At 37.3% G+C, this 19261-nt stretch overlaps 1 protein-coding gene across 2 annotated transcripts in view; it reads right to left on the bottom strand.

The window, feature by feature from the left end:
* Positions 1-19261, bottom strand: part of LOC123561529 (zinc transporter 9-like) — a 46274-nt gene that overhangs the window by 24151 nt on the left and 2862 nt on the right. For both annotated transcript variants that reach the window (XR_008372785.1, XM_045353977.2), the window contains exons 2-11: positions 13515-13618; positions 10833-10972; positions 8480-8570; positions 7535-7631; positions 4207-4326; positions 3463-3527; positions 2304-2338; positions 1861-1937; positions 1133-1235; positions 634-689 (exon numbers count right to left, since the gene is read on the bottom strand). Coding sequence is in view for 1 of the 2 variants with exons in the window: in XM_045353977.2 (XP_045209912.2) it covers positions 634-689; positions 1133-1235; positions 1861-1937; positions 2304-2338; positions 3463-3527; positions 4207-4326; positions 7535-7631; positions 8480-8570; positions 10833-10972; positions 13515-13590 (860 nt within the window). In the remaining variant the exon portion in view is untranslated. The remainder of the gene's footprint in view (positions 1-633; positions 690-1132; positions 1236-1860; positions 1938-2303; positions 2339-3462; positions 3528-4206; positions 4327-7534; positions 7632-8479; positions 8571-10832; positions 10973-13514; positions 13619-19261) is intronic.

Genomic DNA, 19261 nt, shown 5'->3' with positions numbered 1-19261 from the left:
TTCTCTTTTTGATCATTGCAAAAAAGTTAAAAAATTAGGAATCTTTGTGAAAAAACAGGGCCTTTTTAGGAATTTCCTTTGATTTTTTAAAAAAAATAGGAATTTTAGCCAAATTGAAAAAAAATAGGAAAAAGTAGGAATTTTAGGGACGCTAGACAGCCTGTTTTCGCTATATTCGCGAGGCCCTACATCTCGCAAAAAATAATCCTCGCGTAAATATTCACCATTATATTATAATTCAAATTGAAGTAGAATACCATTTTTACAATTTCTCGAATATTAAACCTCACGAACATACTCAAAATTTTAAATGCGCGAAATTTTGACCTAGCGAAAATATGTGCTTTTACAGTATATTGTTGTATGTAATGCCACTTTAGAAACTCAGTTTTATGACCTTGGACCCTGGCAGGCTATGAAAGGTTGTTACATTACATAATCGCTTTTTATGCATATTCTTCTTCATCCAAACTTTTGTTGGTTACAGCTTCAGATATCTATAAATTAAATAACAATGCAAAATCTTTCAAAATGTTAGTTAAATGTCATACTCAATTAGGCAGGACAACTAAATTTTCTGCTACAGTGGGTAAGTGAGAGACGGCCAAGATTAAAATTCTATCAAATACTTACGGATGACTAGCGTCTGGATGTTGTAGAGACAGGTATCTTCCTATGGCCAGGAAAAGCTGTAAACATAATGCAAACTAAACAAGAGCTCGCCAATTTCTCTCGACAGTTTTTGATTTTTTCCGACATTTTCGTAAAATAATCGCCATTTGGCAATAATGTCGTTTGGCAGCGCGAGCACTGTTTATTAACTGTTCATTTTGTCTTTCCATGTACAAAGTAAAGCTTCTAAATTTACCCAGTGCTAAAAGGACCAAAGTATCTGTAAGAGTCTAATCGCAAATTTCTCAAATGAAAAAGGTCACAAATGAAGACAAAAGCAGCTAGCAAAAGTGATGCCCCACTTTTGAGGTTAATGTATTTCACATGGAATTATAACATGACCAATGACGTGTTTAGTACAAGGAAATGCATTTGGATTGTAGGCATATGCATATAAAACGTGAAGATAAACCATAATCTACATGATAAAAGCATACAATCGTCACTGCTATGGTATTACCTGGTTCATTGTGTCTCCACAGGAATGCATGAACTCGGAGAACATACTGGGAGACCCTGTTAGTATCCATACCCCACCTTTAAATCCCGCATTGAACATATTCCTGAAATTTATAAAATTCAGTTTTGGGTTTTGTTTTTTAGAATACTTTAAAATCATTTAATTCTGCTGGCACAAAAATTCATGGTTTTTGAAAATATGGTGACCCGAAGACCTAAATGTGGGGATCTAAAATTTAAGAGATAGAATGGGAATTTCATTTATCTGGACGCATGCACGCACTGATGCACACATGCACGCACATTCATTTGGACAACTATGTCTTCGCTTCCGCAAGCAGGCTCAACAAAAATGAATCATAAAATTTTGTTCAACAGACAGATACCATGTACTCTTCAAGTTTGTTTGTTTCTCATTTGAGTTTTGAAGTCACACTAACACAATTTAGTTAAAAGGAATTCTAGCTTTTATAGTGGAGGAAAACACCCAGTGCCTCTCCAGACAGTATTTCATGTATGAGGGGGCACTTCGGTAGAACCATCTACCTCCACAAGCCACATGGACAGATTCCAGGTTGTAAAATAAAAGAATACTATTTAACAAATGGGTATTTAACTTGCAACAGTGAGCAGCAGGGTATTCAGCACCTAACCTCTCAGTTGCAGAGGCACAAGCAGTCTTTCCGAGCAGAACAAAAAACAGGCTAAAATTACAGTGAAATGACTTACATAAGAAGCGCTACCAGCACCACAGCCCCTGAGTCTTTACCAAATGATTCCAACATCTTTGCATAGAATGTCGGTTTCTGGAGAGATAAACAATGTATTCAGGGGGAGTAATTCTAACACTCTCGTTAATTTTTGAATGATATCTCAAGTACACAAGTCTAGAAATAAATTAGCTCTAAACTAAGATACTACATGGATTTCTCCGCCTGGAAAACTGCAAGATGTGTGTTCTTTTTGTGATGTTCTTTCACTTATCACAAATGTGAAAAAAATATTGTGCTCAGGAGAACTCATGTTAAAAAGAGATAGAAAATTTGTTCTTTACTTAAAATTACACATTTTTTCCTGATGTAAAAGAAACAGGATTCTACTGCTTTTTAATACCTAGTGTTAAACTATGACTAACTGATTGTGACATACTAGAATACATTCAAGAAGCAAACCTTGTTGCTGGCTACATATGAAGATCCTGGCCAACCTAAAATGAAAGAAAGGAAGGAAAGGAAATTGTTTCATTACATGATCTGAGTACATAATGTATACATAAATCTTTTTAATTTAAAGAGGCTTGCCCCAAATCATACGTCACAATAATATATTATGTTTTCAAGATATAATATATAATACCTTGTGTTCACTGATACACTTTCAAATGCTCACAGATAAAAGTAATTTCTGAATTTGGAAAACTTGGAAAAAATCTTAAGCTATCTATAAACATTGATTTCCTATATCTTGTAACATTTGTGAAGTTGGGACAGCAGTATTTTCTTTCCTTTTCCTGCTAAGTTTAATACCTCAATGACACAGGCATCTATCTTTCCAGCTTATCCCCCCCACCACCACCACCCCGCCCACCCAGTGCTCCTCCGAGAATTATTTCAGGCACAAGCGGGCACCTAGGTAGAACCACAGAGCCTCCACAAGTCAGCTGGATGACTCCTCACATGAAAGAATTCTATATCCACAGCAAGGTTTCTAACCCACAGCGATGACAAAATACTTTTTCATTACAACATCATTTTTGCATGAAATTCAAAGATGTTAAGCAGTGCCATGGAGCAGATAGAAGCCTGAGAGGTAAGTAAACTTCAGACTAACTGCTAAATAATTCATCTGTTACGTTTTGTTAGCAACTGATTTAAAACATTTTTTTTGAGATTCAAATTTAATTCAGACATTATTGTATTATCATTATTATCATGAAGTGATTTTTTTTCATTAAGGAAAAGCCAACAATTATAATGTAAATGGAAGGATGGTAGAATTTTGAAAGATAAACAAATATCCATAAATGAGACATTACAAATTGACAGTACAGTAAAGAGAGATACCTTGAGGAGAAAAATTAAAACTAAAAAAATCGTTGAATTTTAGAAGTTTTTGGAAGGTCCAGTACTCAGTAATTCCACTGTTATATGCTTTTGTAAGAAGAGGAAGAGGGAATAGGGCTTGATTTGGGAAATACTAAAGGTAAGAACCTGGCTTCCTCCTCAGCTTTGACATAGGACAAGTAGCTCTTATTTTCTATAACTGAATGATTTTTTTTAACTCTAATATGTAACACTGTAGCACACTTTACAGACAATGAAAGGAACAAACCTCTGTACTGTCTGAGAAGTTTCTCTCGTTGTAATTTCTCTAAGCTTCCCCACTTTTCAATTGCTCTGAAAGTATTTATTTACAATATCTTAACAAGCAGAGATTACTGAAACATGGACAATATCACTGTTTCATTAGTGCATATAAATGCCTAAAAGACCGCTAAAAGCAAAGAAATGTAACTATTTCCTACATATTAAAACACATGAAGCTAAAAACAACTGTCCATTTAAAATGTTAACATACCCTGGAGACAGTAATTGTCCAAATGCTCAGTAAAGGTTTGTGGCCTTTTTATTGTATCAGGTTTTAATTCTTTACAAACTGGCAGCAACTTACTGTGTAAAACTCAATACCTTCACCAAACAAAAACTCACAGCACACAGAGGTGTGTTGAGATAGCTTCATAATGCACTACTCTCATCAAAATGTCTGTGCTGTATTTATCCAGTAGGGGTTGAAAAATGGTTGCATAACTTGTGAGTAATCAATCTTCTTACTGAGTTAACCATGCTCAACTGAGACAAACTTGCTTAGGAAAACACCATTAAATGCTCTAAGACTTGGTCCATGACTTTAACTGCCCAGGGAAATAGGGTTTTAACATAATTATGTTTGTCACTACAGAGTTCAAGCAGGTTGTAAAACATGTTGGTCCTTGCACAATTCATAAGCGCTTTAAATGTAACTTTAACAGGGCTGTAAATGCTGTATGCATGGATAACAAAATGACAATAAACTCACAGTTTCTCAATGTCCTGGGTCCAGGCACACTCAATAAATACTGCACCATCTTCACTATGTCCTGCACTTCTAGAGCTGTAAGGACTGCTTCTTCTGATCTTCACAAGCTTCTCAAAATCTCTGATCATACATACAATATCAGTTCAATACAGGTATGCTGGGTTAAAGTTTAAAATTCAGAAAAAAAGCTTTTTATTTCTAATGTTATGTAATAAAACACTTCATTTAACTGCTTACTGGTCAACAGTCGAAACTATTAGCTCTTGGTCCTTCAAGCAAACAGCTTTGACCACTGACTGGCAAGGTGTTCAACAGCAGTATACTATGAACAACTCTTAAAGTTTTTGTTTTTGTTTCGTTGGCCTTAAAGTGACATCAATACCATTAGGTTATATGGTGACTTTCCAGATTCTGATAGTGGAGAAAGACCCTAGGTGCCCTTCTGCACATTATTTCAGGCATGAGATGGCACATGTGTAGAACTGTACACCAGCTGAACGGTTTCCTCACAATCAGGATGACATGAGTAGAATTAACCCTTACCATACTAGACACGAGTGAATCTGCCTTTGCGACCAGTGCAGGTCATGACCAGCCTGCATATCCGTGCAGACCGATCATGATCTACACTGTCTGCCATTCAGTAAGTATCTTTTTGGTATGCACCTCTTTTAACAGTTAATGGTACTGTCCAAATTGAAAGACGTTCATAATAGAAATTTAGCAAGTTAAGGGTTAAAACCCACAGACGTGAGGGGAAAGTAGTTCAAACTCAGCAAGAACAAGAGCTGTCACAGGAGACAGTGCGCTTGACTATTTCAATGCTTAATAGTGAAACTGGGCACATCTGAGGAAGATGGAGCTGTCACTAGAGTGTTTAATGACAATAGCTTGAGTCTGTATCATAAGTATTAAGTATGATGTGGGTGGTAAGGTGGAACAACTATTTTAAGTTTGAATCAAATCCATTTAGTAATAACTGAGATAGAGTGAAAGTGCATCAAAACTTTAACCTGAAATTCTAAGTAAAAAGGGGGATAAAAAATTCATGAAATATTGGTGCAAGAGATATGGTCCTTGTGTCATATGATGTGAGTGATGATGCTGAATAACTATTTTAAATTTGAATCAAATCCATTTAGTAATAACTGAGATAAAGTGAAAGTGGATCAAAATTTTAACCTGAAATTCTAAGTAGAAGGGGGGCATAATTTAGAAAATACTGGTACCAGAGTTATGGCCCTTGAATCATATGATAAGGTGGAACAACTATTTTAAGTTTGAATCAAATCCATTTAGTAATAACTGAGATAGACTGAAAGTGCATCAAAACTTTAACCTGAAATTCTAAGTAAAAAGGGGGGATAATTAATGAAATATTGGTGCAAGAGTTATGGCCCTTGTGTCATATTATGTGAGTGATGAGGTTGAATAACTATTTTAAGTTTGAATCAAACCCATTTAGTGATAACTGAGATAAGAGTGAAAGTGCATAAAAACTTTAACCAGAAATTCTGAGTTAAAGGGGGGAATAATTCATAAAATATTGGTACCAGAGTTATGGCCCTTGTGTCATATGATGTGGGTGGTAAGGTGGAACAACTATTTTAAGTTTGAATCAAATCCATTTAGTAATAACTGAGATAGAGTGAAATTGCATCAAAACTCTAACCTGAAATTTTAAGTAACAAGAGGGTCATGATGACCCTGAATCGCTCAACTGAGTATATTGAACCACATGTTTCAAATGGCAAACTGATGCTAAAATATTAGAAAGTAGATCAGTAGGTCACATTTATGGTCAATGAAAGACAGTTTAAAGATTGGTGTGCAAAACTGTACATGTTATCCAAATTTCAAGGCTGGATCTTAAACTAGAGTGGTCACAAGCAAAAGTTTACGCACGGACACACGGACGACGTAGACCTACTGACCTAGTTTTTGACCGCAGTTGACCCAGTTTCGAACTTGACCTAGATATCATCAAGATGAATATTCAGACCAACTTTCATACAGATCCCATGAAAAATATCGCCTCTAGAGAGGTCACAAGGTTTATCTATTATTTGACCTATGACCTAGTTTTTGTTGGCACGTGACCCAGATTCGAACCTGAACTAGATATCATCAAAGTGAACATTCTGACCAATTTTCATGAAGATCCATTGAAAAGTATGGACTCTAGAGAGGTCACAAGGTTTTTCTATTTTTAGACCTACTGTCCTAGTTTTTGATCGCACGTGACCCAGTTTCGAACTTGACCTAGATACAATGTATCATCAAGGTGAACATTATGAGCAATTTTCATGAAGATCCATTGAAAAATATGGCCTCTAGGGAGGTCACAAGGTTTTTCTATTTTTAGACCTGCTGACCTAGTTTTTAACCGCAGTTGACCCAGTTTCGAATTTAACCTAGATGAAGATGAAGATTCAGACCAACTTTCATACAGATCCCACGAAAAATATCGCCTCTAGAGAGGTCACAAGGTTTTTCTATTATTTAACCTAATGACCTAGTTTTTGATGGCATGTGACCCAGTTTCAAATTTGAACTAGATATCATCAAGGTGAACATTCTGACCAATTTTCATGAAGATCCATTGAAAAGTATGGCCTCTAGAGAGGTCACAAGGTTTCTCTATTCTTAAACCTACTGACCTAGTTTTTGACCGCACGTGACCCATTTTCGAACTTGACCTAGATATCATCAAGATGAACATTCTGGCCAACTTTCATAAAGATACCATGAAAAATGTGACCTCTAGAGTGGTCACAAGCAAAAGTTTACCGACGCACGGATGGACACCCATAAGATTCATGTATTAGGTGGTCATTCCATTCTTTGAAAACAATAGAATGACCACTTAAGGAACAAAAGAATTAAGTGGTTAAGGAATGAATATAAAGGATTTCTTTTGTCCTAGGCCACACCTCCTACCACCTAAGGTACAAATCGTGTGCTCAGACGGACGGACGCCGCACGATCACAAAAGCTCACCTTGTCACTTTGTGACAGGTGAGCTAAAAAGGGAGATATTTCATGAAACATTGGTGTGAGAGTTATGGCCCTTGTGCCATATGATGTTAGTGATGATGAGGAATAACTATTTTAAGTTTGCAACAAATCCATCAAGTAAGTACAGAGATAAAGTGAAAGTGCATCAAAACTTACCAAAGTGCGGAAGCGAAAGGACGCCGATGCCACCGCTGACGCCGGGTCGAGTAGGACAGCTCTCCATACTTCGTATAGTTGAGCTAAAAACCATTCAGCCAAGGATGTCCCATCTTAACTATTTTTATTTGTGCCATTAATAAATACAACTTACTTATCTTCCAAAAGGTATTCCACTTTAGCAATCTGTATATCCATTAAATTGTTTTCCGTGTAAATAAAGTACTGTTCTGTTTGCTTCTTTTTGATTCCTGCAAAATGGTCAAGGGTCCATTATCACATTTTACTACAAACAATACCTACTTTTTAAATTCAATAAATCTTCTTACCAATTTCTGCTAAAATTTATTAATTTACATAAGTTCATGAAAGTTCTAAGGTATTTTTTCACTACTCCACAAGACCGGGTCAGCCTGGCCTCGAACACATAACAGAGGTGCTTTCTCAAAAAACATTAGTGTATTGCAGTGGCAAATACAGAAGTCCCATACAGGTGGAAAACTTTCAATAGTGACCTTGACCTTTGACTAATCAGCATAGGTCATGTGTTGACACATTTTCTCATCATGAAGAACATTTCTGTGTAGCACTAAGATAATCCATCAATGCATGTTATGGAGCAGAATCAATTTTTTTTACTTGACGTTCAATAGTGACCTTGACCTTTGACCTACAAGCATAAGTCATATATGTGCATAATCTACATATTGCCCTCTTTTCACAAACCAAGTTTTATGAACCTAGTTTGACTAGTTTTTGAGAATTGCAGGATCCAGATTTGCGGACGGAGAGATGGACTGACAGAGGGCATTGCTATAGTCCCCTCCGGTGTTACTGGTAGGGGACTAAAAATATTAATTAACTGGACAAAAAAGTATATCTGAGTGCAGATCAGTGACTGTGCAATCAGTCTTTGATGCTCTTTGATGCAAGCCACGTGTTTAGAAAACCATTTTGCATTCAACAACCACAGGAGACTAGGATCAGGAACACTGATTTTCGATTACCAGTTTGTTTGGCCTTTTGGTTTTTATTGGCTAGCGGCCTGAAAAAATTTAATCAAACTGTTGTACTGTAACCAACAGCAAGTAATACATACTGCGTAAAATTTCCTTGTTGAAATAACTGTCTGAACCAAGTTTAGCAGTCTTGTCACTTACAACAGCTTCTTCTGTTTGCTGTCCAGATCCCTGTTGAAAAAATTAGGTACAATGTTCTTAATTATCTCCTTTTTTTATATAACTATGATTTTACTAAGTCAGAAACATTATGAGCGGACGTAGTCCAGTTTGATATAACCAAACTTCCTGGATTCTGCATGTTCTCACCATGTATCTGACAACTTCCCCACATGATTTAGAGGAGGAGGACTGACACACAATCTCCTGTCAAACTGTCACAGAGAATATATGCCTTACCCTGGGAACAAACTAATATGACCTCTTTCTTCCTTTCTTACTGAGTAGGCTGTGATGTTATTTAAACAAGAGAACCTATATCAATCAACTGTCTCATTTTGTACACGAGTTCAACAAACTTGGTAGAGTAGAGGAACTCTACACAATGTTACAAGTCAAATGTCTATGTTCCAGAACTTGAAGTTTTAGAAAAGACGACTTTAAAGCTTTTCCAATATATTTCTATGTAAAACAAGTGAACCTCAAGTTTTTCTTATATCAGTATATGTAAGGGCAGGCCAATTTTTACCCCAGAAGCATGATTTGAAAACAAACTTGGTGGAGGACCACTACACAATGCAACATGCCAACTAGCTAAGCTCAAGGGTTTAGGTTAAAGACAAGATTTTTAAAGTTTTTTCTTATATAAAGTATAACACTGGGTTGGGCCAATTCTGACCAAAGAGGCATGACTTGAACAAACTCAATAAAGGCCCACTACACAAAGCTACATGCCAAATATCTGCACTCAACAACTCACGTTTTATAAAAGAATATCTTTTAAGATATTCCTACGTAAGCCTATGTCAAACAAGTGAATCATAAGGCAGGCCCAATTTTGTCTTGAAAGACATGATTTAAACAAACTTGGTGAAGGACCACAACACAATGCTACATGTAAAATATCTTTGACCCCAAGGGTATAATTTGAACAATAATAATAATAATAATTTCTATGTTAGAGGACCTCTATTTAAAACAAGTGAATCCCAAGTTTGATCCCAGGGGCATGACTGAACAATCTTGGTGGAGGACCACTCCACAATGATACATGCCAAATATCTAAGCTTAAGGGCTTGAGGTTCTAGACTAGAAGATATTTAATGTTTTTCTATATAAGTCTATGTAATACAACAGTTTTACTGATCCCAAGGGCTGACCACTACACAATGCTACATGACAAAATATATAAGCTCATAGTTTTAGACAAGACTTTTTTTGTTTTTCTTATGTAAGTCTATGTCTATATAAAACAAGTGATCCCCAGAACATGGCCAATTTTGACCCCAAGGAGATGATTTGAACAAACTTGGTAGAGGACTACTAGACAATTCCACACACCAAATATCTAAGCTCTAGGTCTTGAGGTTTGGGAAAAGAAGTTTTTCTCATATGAGTCTATTTAAAGCAAGTGAACCCCATGGCATGACCAAGTTTGATCCCAGGGGCATGATTTGAACAATATCCATGGAGGACTACTACACAATGCTTCTTCCAAATATCTAAGCTCCAAGGTCTGAGGTTTCAGACAAGAAGAATTTTAAAGTTTTTCTTATTATAAGGCTATGTAATATACAAGTGAACCCCAGGGTTGGGCAAATTTGGACCCCAGGGGAATAACTGGAACAAATGTGTTAAAGGATCACTACACTATGCTAAATATCTAAGCTTTAGCCATTGCGGTTTTAGACAAGAAGATTTTTAAAACAAGTGACCCAAGGGCATGACCATTTTTTTTACCAAAGAGGCATGACTTGAACATACTTTATAAAGGACCACTAAACAAAGCTACGTGCTAAATATCTAAGCTCCAGGGTTGAGACAAAATGATAAGCGCTTCTTATATAAGTCTAAGTAAAACAAGTGAATCCCAGGGTGGAGCCACTTTTGACTATCTAAGGACTGGACATTGTTGTTTTAGAGAAGATAATTCAATATCATTAAGAACTTTCTTTTGGGTTGCCACAGCAACCAAAATTCTGTATAGAATGGTATTCTTTGATTAATTTTGGTAGAGGACCACCCAATGAACATTCCTGTGATGTTTAGTTAAAACCGTCTCAGAAGGTCAGGAAGAGATTTTCATCTGAAGCCATTTTGCGGACAACACAAAGGATACTGACGGATTGTCGACAGACATCCATTAATCCTAAAAGCTCCCCATGAGCACCCTGTGCCATTGAAGCTGTAACACATACTCATGTAGGCTAAAAATGTTAATAACTTGATTTTGCTGAAATGTGTAGAACTTTCTGGGTTTTACTTTTAACTAACCTGATCATTTTGTCCTTGATCACCACTGCCTGTCACAGAACTCCATCCTTTCTGCTGCAGCCTAAATGTGAACCTTTCAAGTCTCCTGATCAATGACCTGTGTCCATGAGAGTAGTGTCTGCATAGTGGAACCTTTACACCTGTAAATAGGTTGTAGTTCAGACTCATTTTACATCATCTAGTACTAGTAGTAGAGGACGTTCTCACAACTTGTGTTAAGTACTCTAGATGACTGCTGCCTGAAAATCTTATCAGTACTCAATCCTAACAGAATTCGGAGACCATAGTCAACTCCCCTTTTGTCAGATTCAAACCCAGGATCTCTCTATGACATTCTTCTAATACAAAATAACAGACTAATCGTATATTAATTGCTTGTATCCCTTTTGCTACATTGATATGCTGCTTGGTTATATAATCTTAATCCATATGGTAACATTTTAAATGATATATATATTATTTATATCTAATGTAAAAACTCAATATAGAATTTCCATAGACCCAACAGGGATTCATTCTGAATACAACATTTCCAAAACCCTGCAAAGACAAGCATTTGATCCTGTGACTGAGAAGACGCTTGTTGAATAACACCCTGGACGTTGTTTTTTTTCCAAAACCCTGTGCAGTCAAGTGTCCCAATAAGTTAAACAGGTGATTGACAAGCTTTAAAGCATCGTCCCTAAAACTAACGATTCCTTCCATTTCGAAGAAAACAAACAATGTTGCAACTGAAGATTATTAATGCTTTTTCACTTAGTGAATATTTCAAGATTTGATTAACCATATAAAAAAACAAACAAGCAAATTCAGTGAATTTATATCCCCACTAAATAGGTTGTTTTTGTGCATGTGGGAACTATATTTTGAGAGATATTTAACTTCCAGATATACATAAGTTATGTATAACAGATTGTGCTATGGTTTGTTGGTTCCTACTTCTTACCAAATCAAGGGGAAAAACTCTGCTCTATGCTGATCTATATTTGTATTAAGTTTCATGAAGGTACATCAAAAGGTTACTCTTTTTTGTGCGAATTTATGGATTTTAAAACAAAGGGAAATAACTCTACAATACAATGTAACTGAAGTTTAGAGATCCTGATGAAAGATGAGTATGCGCCACTGCCCTATAGCGACAGATCTACATTTGTGTTGAATTTCATGAAGATCCATCAATGCATTACTTTATGTGGGAATTTATATATTGTAAAACAATGACAGGGAAATAACTGATTAATGCAGTGATTGTGACAAAAGTTGCACATGCACCATCACCCTATAGTGATCAACATTTGTATAAAGTTTCATGAACCTCAATCAAAAAGTTACTTGGAAACAATAAAAAAAGCAATTTTTTACAAAATCAAGGGGAAAAACTTTCCTTTACTAGGTCAAGGGAGATACTACTGAAAGTGAGCAAAGGTCATGTGATAATTTATAACTGTGTCAGGTTTGGTGATTCTAGCTAAAATTCTTTTTGAAATATAAGCATTTTCTGTTTTTTTTTTTCTCTTACCAAATCAAGGGGAAAAACTCTGCTTTTACTGAATCATGGGGGATAATACTAAATGTAAGCAAAGGTCATGTGTTATTTAATACTTATGTCAAGTCTGGTGATTCTAGCTGAAATACTGTCTGAATTATAAGCATTTTCAATTATTTTTACCAATCAAAGAGAAACAAGGAGCTGCGTTCAATAAACGCTTGATGCCCCCGGTGGCATCCTTTCCGATACAAAGCAACCTAAGTCCAAAACGAGGTCAAGGTCAAACTGCGGTCAGGTGATGTTTGAAGACGAGGAATGGTCACAGGTTACATCTGTTTTAGTATCAATTCATTCTTGTAAGCGGTATTGATAGACGAAACGGTCCCATTTGGTTAACCAAGAGATGGCCCATATAAAGCAACCTAAGTCCAAAATGAGGACAAGGTCAAGGTAAAACTGAGGTCAGGTGATGTCTGAAGATGAGGAATGGTCACAGGTTACATCTGTATTAGTACCAATTCATTCTTGTAAGCGGTATTGATGCTAGACGAAACGGTCCCATTTGGTTAACCAAGAGATGGCCCATATAAAGCAACCTAAGTCCAAAATGAGGTCAAGGTCAAGATTAAACTGAGGTCAGGTGATGTCTGAAGATGAGGAATGGTCACAGCCTCACAGGTTACATCTGCATTAATATCAAGTCCTTCTAGTAAGGGGTATTAATGCTAGACGAAATGGTCCCATTTGGTTAACCTTGTACGGACGGAGGAACGGACGAACAAACGAACGAACAGGACAATAACTATATGCCACCCGCATCAGTAGATGCCGGGGGCATTAAAATGCTTTTACTGGGTCAAGGGAGATGATAATATATGTGAGCAAAGACCATGCTCTAAGAAATAATTATACATGTGAGGTTTTGTGATTCTAGCTAAAGTTTTTTAATTATAAGCATTTTTAATTTTAGCCAGACAGACGCATGGACGGAGGAACAACCTGGCAGACAACACCAAATCAATATCCCTCCACAAATGGCGGGGGATAATAACACAGGCATGTGTAGATGATATGGGATATTGTCAACGTGAGAAAATTGGTAACACCCAAGGCGCTTTTCTCAGGTTGACAATATCCCACACCACCCTTCCTCTCCTGGCCAGTGTTTTTATTTAATTTCTGGCCATTCTTACCATTTAACAATCCACTCTGTGCCACATTTCTAAACGCTTGTGAAGATATAAAGGCTGTGTGCCACATTATGGTCATACAAACTTCTCCCTGTTAAACCATTTTCCTGAAAAATGTATATAATTACAGTCAAATCTGTATTAATAGTTAGCCAAGGAGATGACACAATTTGGCTGATTATGACAAGTTGAAATTTAGAGCAAAAAGTCATTATGGGAAGTGAACACTAAGACTGTTAAAGGCCAGTGGTTGCTTAACCCTTATCATGCCCGAGACACGATCGATTCTGCCTTTGGAACCAGTGTAGATGATGATCAGCCTGCACATTCATGCAGTCTGATCATGATCTGCACTGTTCGCCATTCAGTCAGTATCTTTTTGGTATGCACCCCTTTTAACAGTTAATGGTACTGTCCAAATTGAAAGATAGACAAGTTCATTATAGAAATTTAGCAGGGTAAGAGTTAATACAGGAAACCGCTAAGGTTGGTTCAACTGCACACCACTTTTAACGCTGTGCTTCATGATGTAGTGTTCTGTCAGTGGCGGCAAACTCTTTACATGTAGTTAGTGAAATTCTGACTAAGGTTTATCAGGGTTCTGGCCAGAAAATTTAGAAGGCATGCTGCAAGGAAAATTAGAGATGCAAACAGCAGTGAAGGGGAGACTACAGGTTTCCCCTCCTGCTTGAGGGGGTATGATGATCAAGAAGAACAATGAGGCCTTTAGAGTGTAAAAAAAGTTGGGTTTTTATTTATGATTTGACCTAGTGATCTAGTTTTTGATCTCAAATAATCCAGTTTTAAACAAGATTTCATACAGACCAACAGTCTTTCAAAGTTTTATGCTGAGGTATAAAATGAGAGCTCTATGGAGAATTAACAGGGTTTTCCTACTAACTGATCTAGTGCCCTAGTTTTCGATCCCATATGACCCAGTAATGAAACTGGTACTAGCTAGGTTTCATTGAGGGTAACAATCTGCCTAAATTTCATAATAATCATAACAAGAACAAACTCTTTTAACTCTTGTGTACCACCTATCATAACACAGTCAAACTCTTTATTTTCTTCCATGTTGGGTCATCTTTTATCCTCTTATCAATACTTTGCTCAATCAATATAATGGCATATAACAAGTGACTCCCTACCCTCCTTCCCTCTGGACACCCTCTGTTAAACTTTATCAATGTATTGACATCAAACCTCCCTGTACAAAAAAATCTGACTCCAAGTAGAGGGATGGATGTTATTGGAATGGAAGTGTCCATAGTGTCTGTGAAACAGTAAGATTAAAACTTTAGGTGAATACTGATTAAATCTGATTTGATATTTCATTTGCAACAAAATCAATGATGTTAATTACCCAAAAACATGGATATAGATAATGGAGTCTGTACTCTTAGAAAACCACTATTAGGCTTGTCTAGAAGTAAAATCCATATCTCCTGAATCCGATTCTAAAGGTCCCTAGACACTTCCTAGTTAATGGTAAGCTTTATATAGTGTCACATATAATCAACAGACAATGCAGGCCTGTGCAACAAGCTAGGTATCCAGTAACAGATACTTACTTGTGTTTATTTTAACTCTAGTGCAACCTTAGTTCTGGCTACCATACCCCAAATGACGCTATTATTTCATTTTCTGATAGTCGCATCCATCGTAGTTGGTTAAAAAGCTCAGTCAGAGCTTAAATATGTTGTATTGTTATATGTCTTGCCGACATAGAATAAAACTTATCTTAATCTTATCTTATAGAAAGCACAGTCAACAAGAGATCCATGACAGCATATAATTTATAAACATCTCTGAGCTGAAATTTTTTAGCTAACTTGCAACCTTTTAATGCCGAGCGCCAAGCAAAGGAGCTACCAGTATCCTTTTAAACAGCTTTGTTAAATTGGTATGATGCAGCCGAACGGACATCAAACCTCAGACCTCCTCAATCAAAGCAGACACTACTGTGGTGGTTCTGCTGTCTACTGTTATAAAAACATTTGCATCTGGCATCTTCATAATGAAAAAGTTATAAAAAAGTATTTTTAATTTTTCTATTGATCTTGCTTTAAAATACCCCTATTGGCCTATATTAATTATACCACCAATCAGGTAATTTAATGTAACCTTCCCTTACCAGTAAGTTAGACCAAAGAGCTATAAAAATAAATAGATCTGCAACTTGAAAGGCATATAGAGACAATTTCGCCAACATCATGTGGGAACTGAATGAGATCTTGTTTTACTGGTGTATATGAAACAGACAGCAGAAGGATAACAAGAGCTGTCCGTAAGATAGCCAGTGCTGGACTATTCGAATCATTGTCACAGAAGCAGAAATATTACCCTAAATGTTTCAATCCAGTATCTGCATTAGTTTTGGAGATAATTAGCATGCAAAACATTCACCAGAAGTTTTAAGTTCAAAAGGGGACATAATTTGACCATAATGCATGTCAGAGTTATGGGACATAATGCAATCAACTAGTTTTATAATCACAAAGACACATGTGAATTTTCAATTTAATAGCTGCATTAGTTTTGCAGATAATAACTTGCACGCAAAACTGTAACCAGAATTTTCTATGTCCAGAAGGGGGCATAGTTTGCCCAAAATACAGGTAAGAGTTATGGAACTTGACCCAGTGAGGTTGGTAATTGATCTAGAAAAAGAAAAAATGAGCTTCAAAGCTGTATACCTTCAAATGATAGCCTTAATATGTACTTGCACGCAAAACTTTAACCAGGATTTTCTAAGTACAAAAGGGGGCATAATTTGGCCAAAATGCATGTCAGACTTATGGGACTTGATGCTGTCACCTAGTTTCATAACCCCGAAGGCACATGACTGTGAAGTTTCAAATCAATATCTGCATTAGTTTTCGAGATAGTAACTTGCATGTAAAACTTGAACCAGGATTTTCTAGGTCCAAAAGGGGACATAATTTGGCCAAAATACATGTCAGAGTTATGGGACTTGACCCAGTGAGGTTGGTAATTGACCTAGAAAAAGGATAAATGAGTTTCAAAGCTATATGCCTTCAAATGATAGCCTTAGGTACTTGCATGCAAAACTTTACTCCAGGATTTTCTAAGTACAAAAGGGGGCATAATTTGGCCAAAATGCATGTCAGAGTTATGGGACTTGATGCTATCACCTAGTATCATAACCCTGAAAACACATGTGAAGTTTCAAATCAATATCTGCATTAGTTTTGGAGACAGTAACTTGCATGTAAAACTTTAACCAGGATTTTCCAAGTCCAAAAGGGGGCATAATTTGGCCAAAATACATGTCAGAGTTATTATTATCATTATTATTATTATACCAGATTTATATAGCGCCCTTTTCATAATCAATTTCACATTCAAAGGCACTTTACATAGTTCAAATGCAGCCACACAGGGCGCATAATTCATCCTCTACTAGTACAGACACAGAGCGATCTGACCAGAGGGACAGAGTGAGACAAAGCCTCCACGACAGAGAGATCAGAAATCAGATACAGGCTTGTCCGGCTAACTTAGCCTAGCTCGTTGCGAATAGACAGCCTGGTTCTTTAACATGCCCAGTGTATAGCACTGATACACGCAAGGATTGCCTGGGTTCCTGACCAGTACACCTCTAGTTGGGTGGGAAACACTGAAAAGCGTTTCTGAAAATTCCCGAGTAGCTGCCGGGGATCGAACCCCCGACCTCAGGACTGGAAGGCCAGTGTGCAAACCACTGAGCTATCCGTCCACCTATGGGACTTTACCCAGTGAGATTGGTAATTGACCTAGAAAAAGAAAAAATAAGTTTCAAAGCTATACGAGGAGTGTTCAATATGAATTGCTTATTGTCCTCTAGCTCGATATTCATGTGGGGCACGATAAAAACCAATACCTACCTGTATAGGGTTATTCAATACCTACACAACGGTGTATAAATGTACATGTTAGACTAAGTGTAAGACATAAAATTTGCCATTTGAATACACGCAATCATTGACCACTGTAGTAAAAATGGTTGGCAGAAGCGTCGACAAGAAAGATGAAATACGGGCTTACATCAAAGCTCGCTCAAAACTTGGTTGTTCTTTGAAGCAGCTGATGACTGAACTTTCTACTGCTTATGGACCTTCTTGTGTGTCTTATGACACAGTTCGGTGGTGAATAAAAAGAAATCTGAGTCTGGTGTAGAGTCCATCAAAAATGCACTGAAATCAGGTAGGCCAAAATCTGCATCTCGTAAAGAAATCGTTTCCAAAATACAGGAAATCATTGAAGGAGATGCCAGATTTACAGTTCGTGATATTGCAGGAAAGGCAGGCATATCACTATCAACGGTTCACCTTATTTTGAAGAAGCATTTGAAAGTCAGAAAGATTTCTGCTAGATGGGTGCCACATCTGTTGACTGATGAGCAAAAGAGGCAACGGGTTAAAGTGGCCAAAAAGCTGCTTCAAATGTTTCCAAAATATGACAAAAAGCAGTTTGCCAATGTTGTCACAGGTGATGAAACCTGGGTCCATTATTTTGAGCCCGTCAGAAAGGTAAGCAATAAGATCTGGGCCACTAAACACAGCAAACGCCCAATAATTGCCAAACGTTCTTTGAGTGCAAAGAAGGTTTTGTATGCAATCTTCTTCTCTAGTGAAGGAGTTGCAATAAAAGTGCCGGCGAAAAAGGGCAAAAGCATCACCAGAAAGTACTACAAAGACGTAGTACTGAAGAAACTGAAAAAGTATTATCAGAAATGACGCCCTGCCACTGATTTTAAACATGTCCGTCTTCTACATGACAATGCCCCCGCTCATATCTCCGCAATAGTTACAGCGTTTTTGAAGAAAGAAAAAGTAACTGTTTTGCCTCACCCCCCATATTCCCCAGACCTTGCCCCATGTGATTTCTTTTTGTTTCCGAAATTGAAATAATTCCTTGCCGGGCGCAAATACCAGTCCCGACAGGCACTTGGATCTGCCATTCATCAGTACCTTATTACTGTGCCCAAATCAGCGTACCGTGACGCCTTCAAGAAGTGGATACATCGGCTGAAACTTTGCATTTCTAGCCATGGGGAGTACTTCGAGGGCATGAAATGAGCCCTTTTGGGCTTACTTGAAATTTGAAGTCTCCAGATAGAAATAAGCAATTCATTTCGAACATCCCTCGTATGCCTTTAAATGATAGCCATATGTACTTGCACACAAAACTTTAACCAGGATTTTCTAAGTACAAAAGGGGGCATAATTTGGCCAAAATGCATGTCAGAGTTATGGGACTTGATGCTATCACCTAGTTTCATAACCCCGAAGACATTCGTGAAGTTTCAATTCAATATCTGCGTTAATTTTGGAGGTAGTAACTTGCATGTAAAACTTTAACCAGGATTTTCTAAGTCCAAAAGGGGGCATAATTTGGCCAAAATACATGTCAGAGTTATGGGACTTGACCTAGTCGAACTAGTCCGACGTATACAGTTTGTTTTATATTGTGACGGTCAAACTGTAGCAGTGGCTGCAAAAGTCAGAAATTAAAAAGCAGCCACTCATGCACCTGTCAATATTTTGCCCACCCAGGGGGGCGGCGGGCCGACCCGGGGGAATCTGACATTTCAAAAATTTTGTTGTCTAAATCCCCACCCTAGGGACAACCTTTTTTGTCTAAATCCCACCCTAGAGCCTGGTTGGTACATCAAATGTTTGTCAAATTCCCGCCTGTCGGGAATGGTCTTCTGTCTAAAGTCCCGTGTATGCCCGCCGCTCCCC

The sequence above is a fragment of the Mercenaria mercenaria genome, chromosome 10, assembly GCF_021730395.1.
Source record: "Mercenaria mercenaria strain notata chromosome 10, MADL_Memer_1, whole genome shotgun sequence".
NCBI classification, from domain to species: domain Eukaryota; kingdom Metazoa; phylum Mollusca; class Bivalvia; order Venerida; family Veneridae; genus Mercenaria; species Mercenaria mercenaria.
The sequence above is the reverse complement of the archived record's forward strand: the minus strand, read 5'-3'. Positions and strand labels throughout refer to the sequence as shown.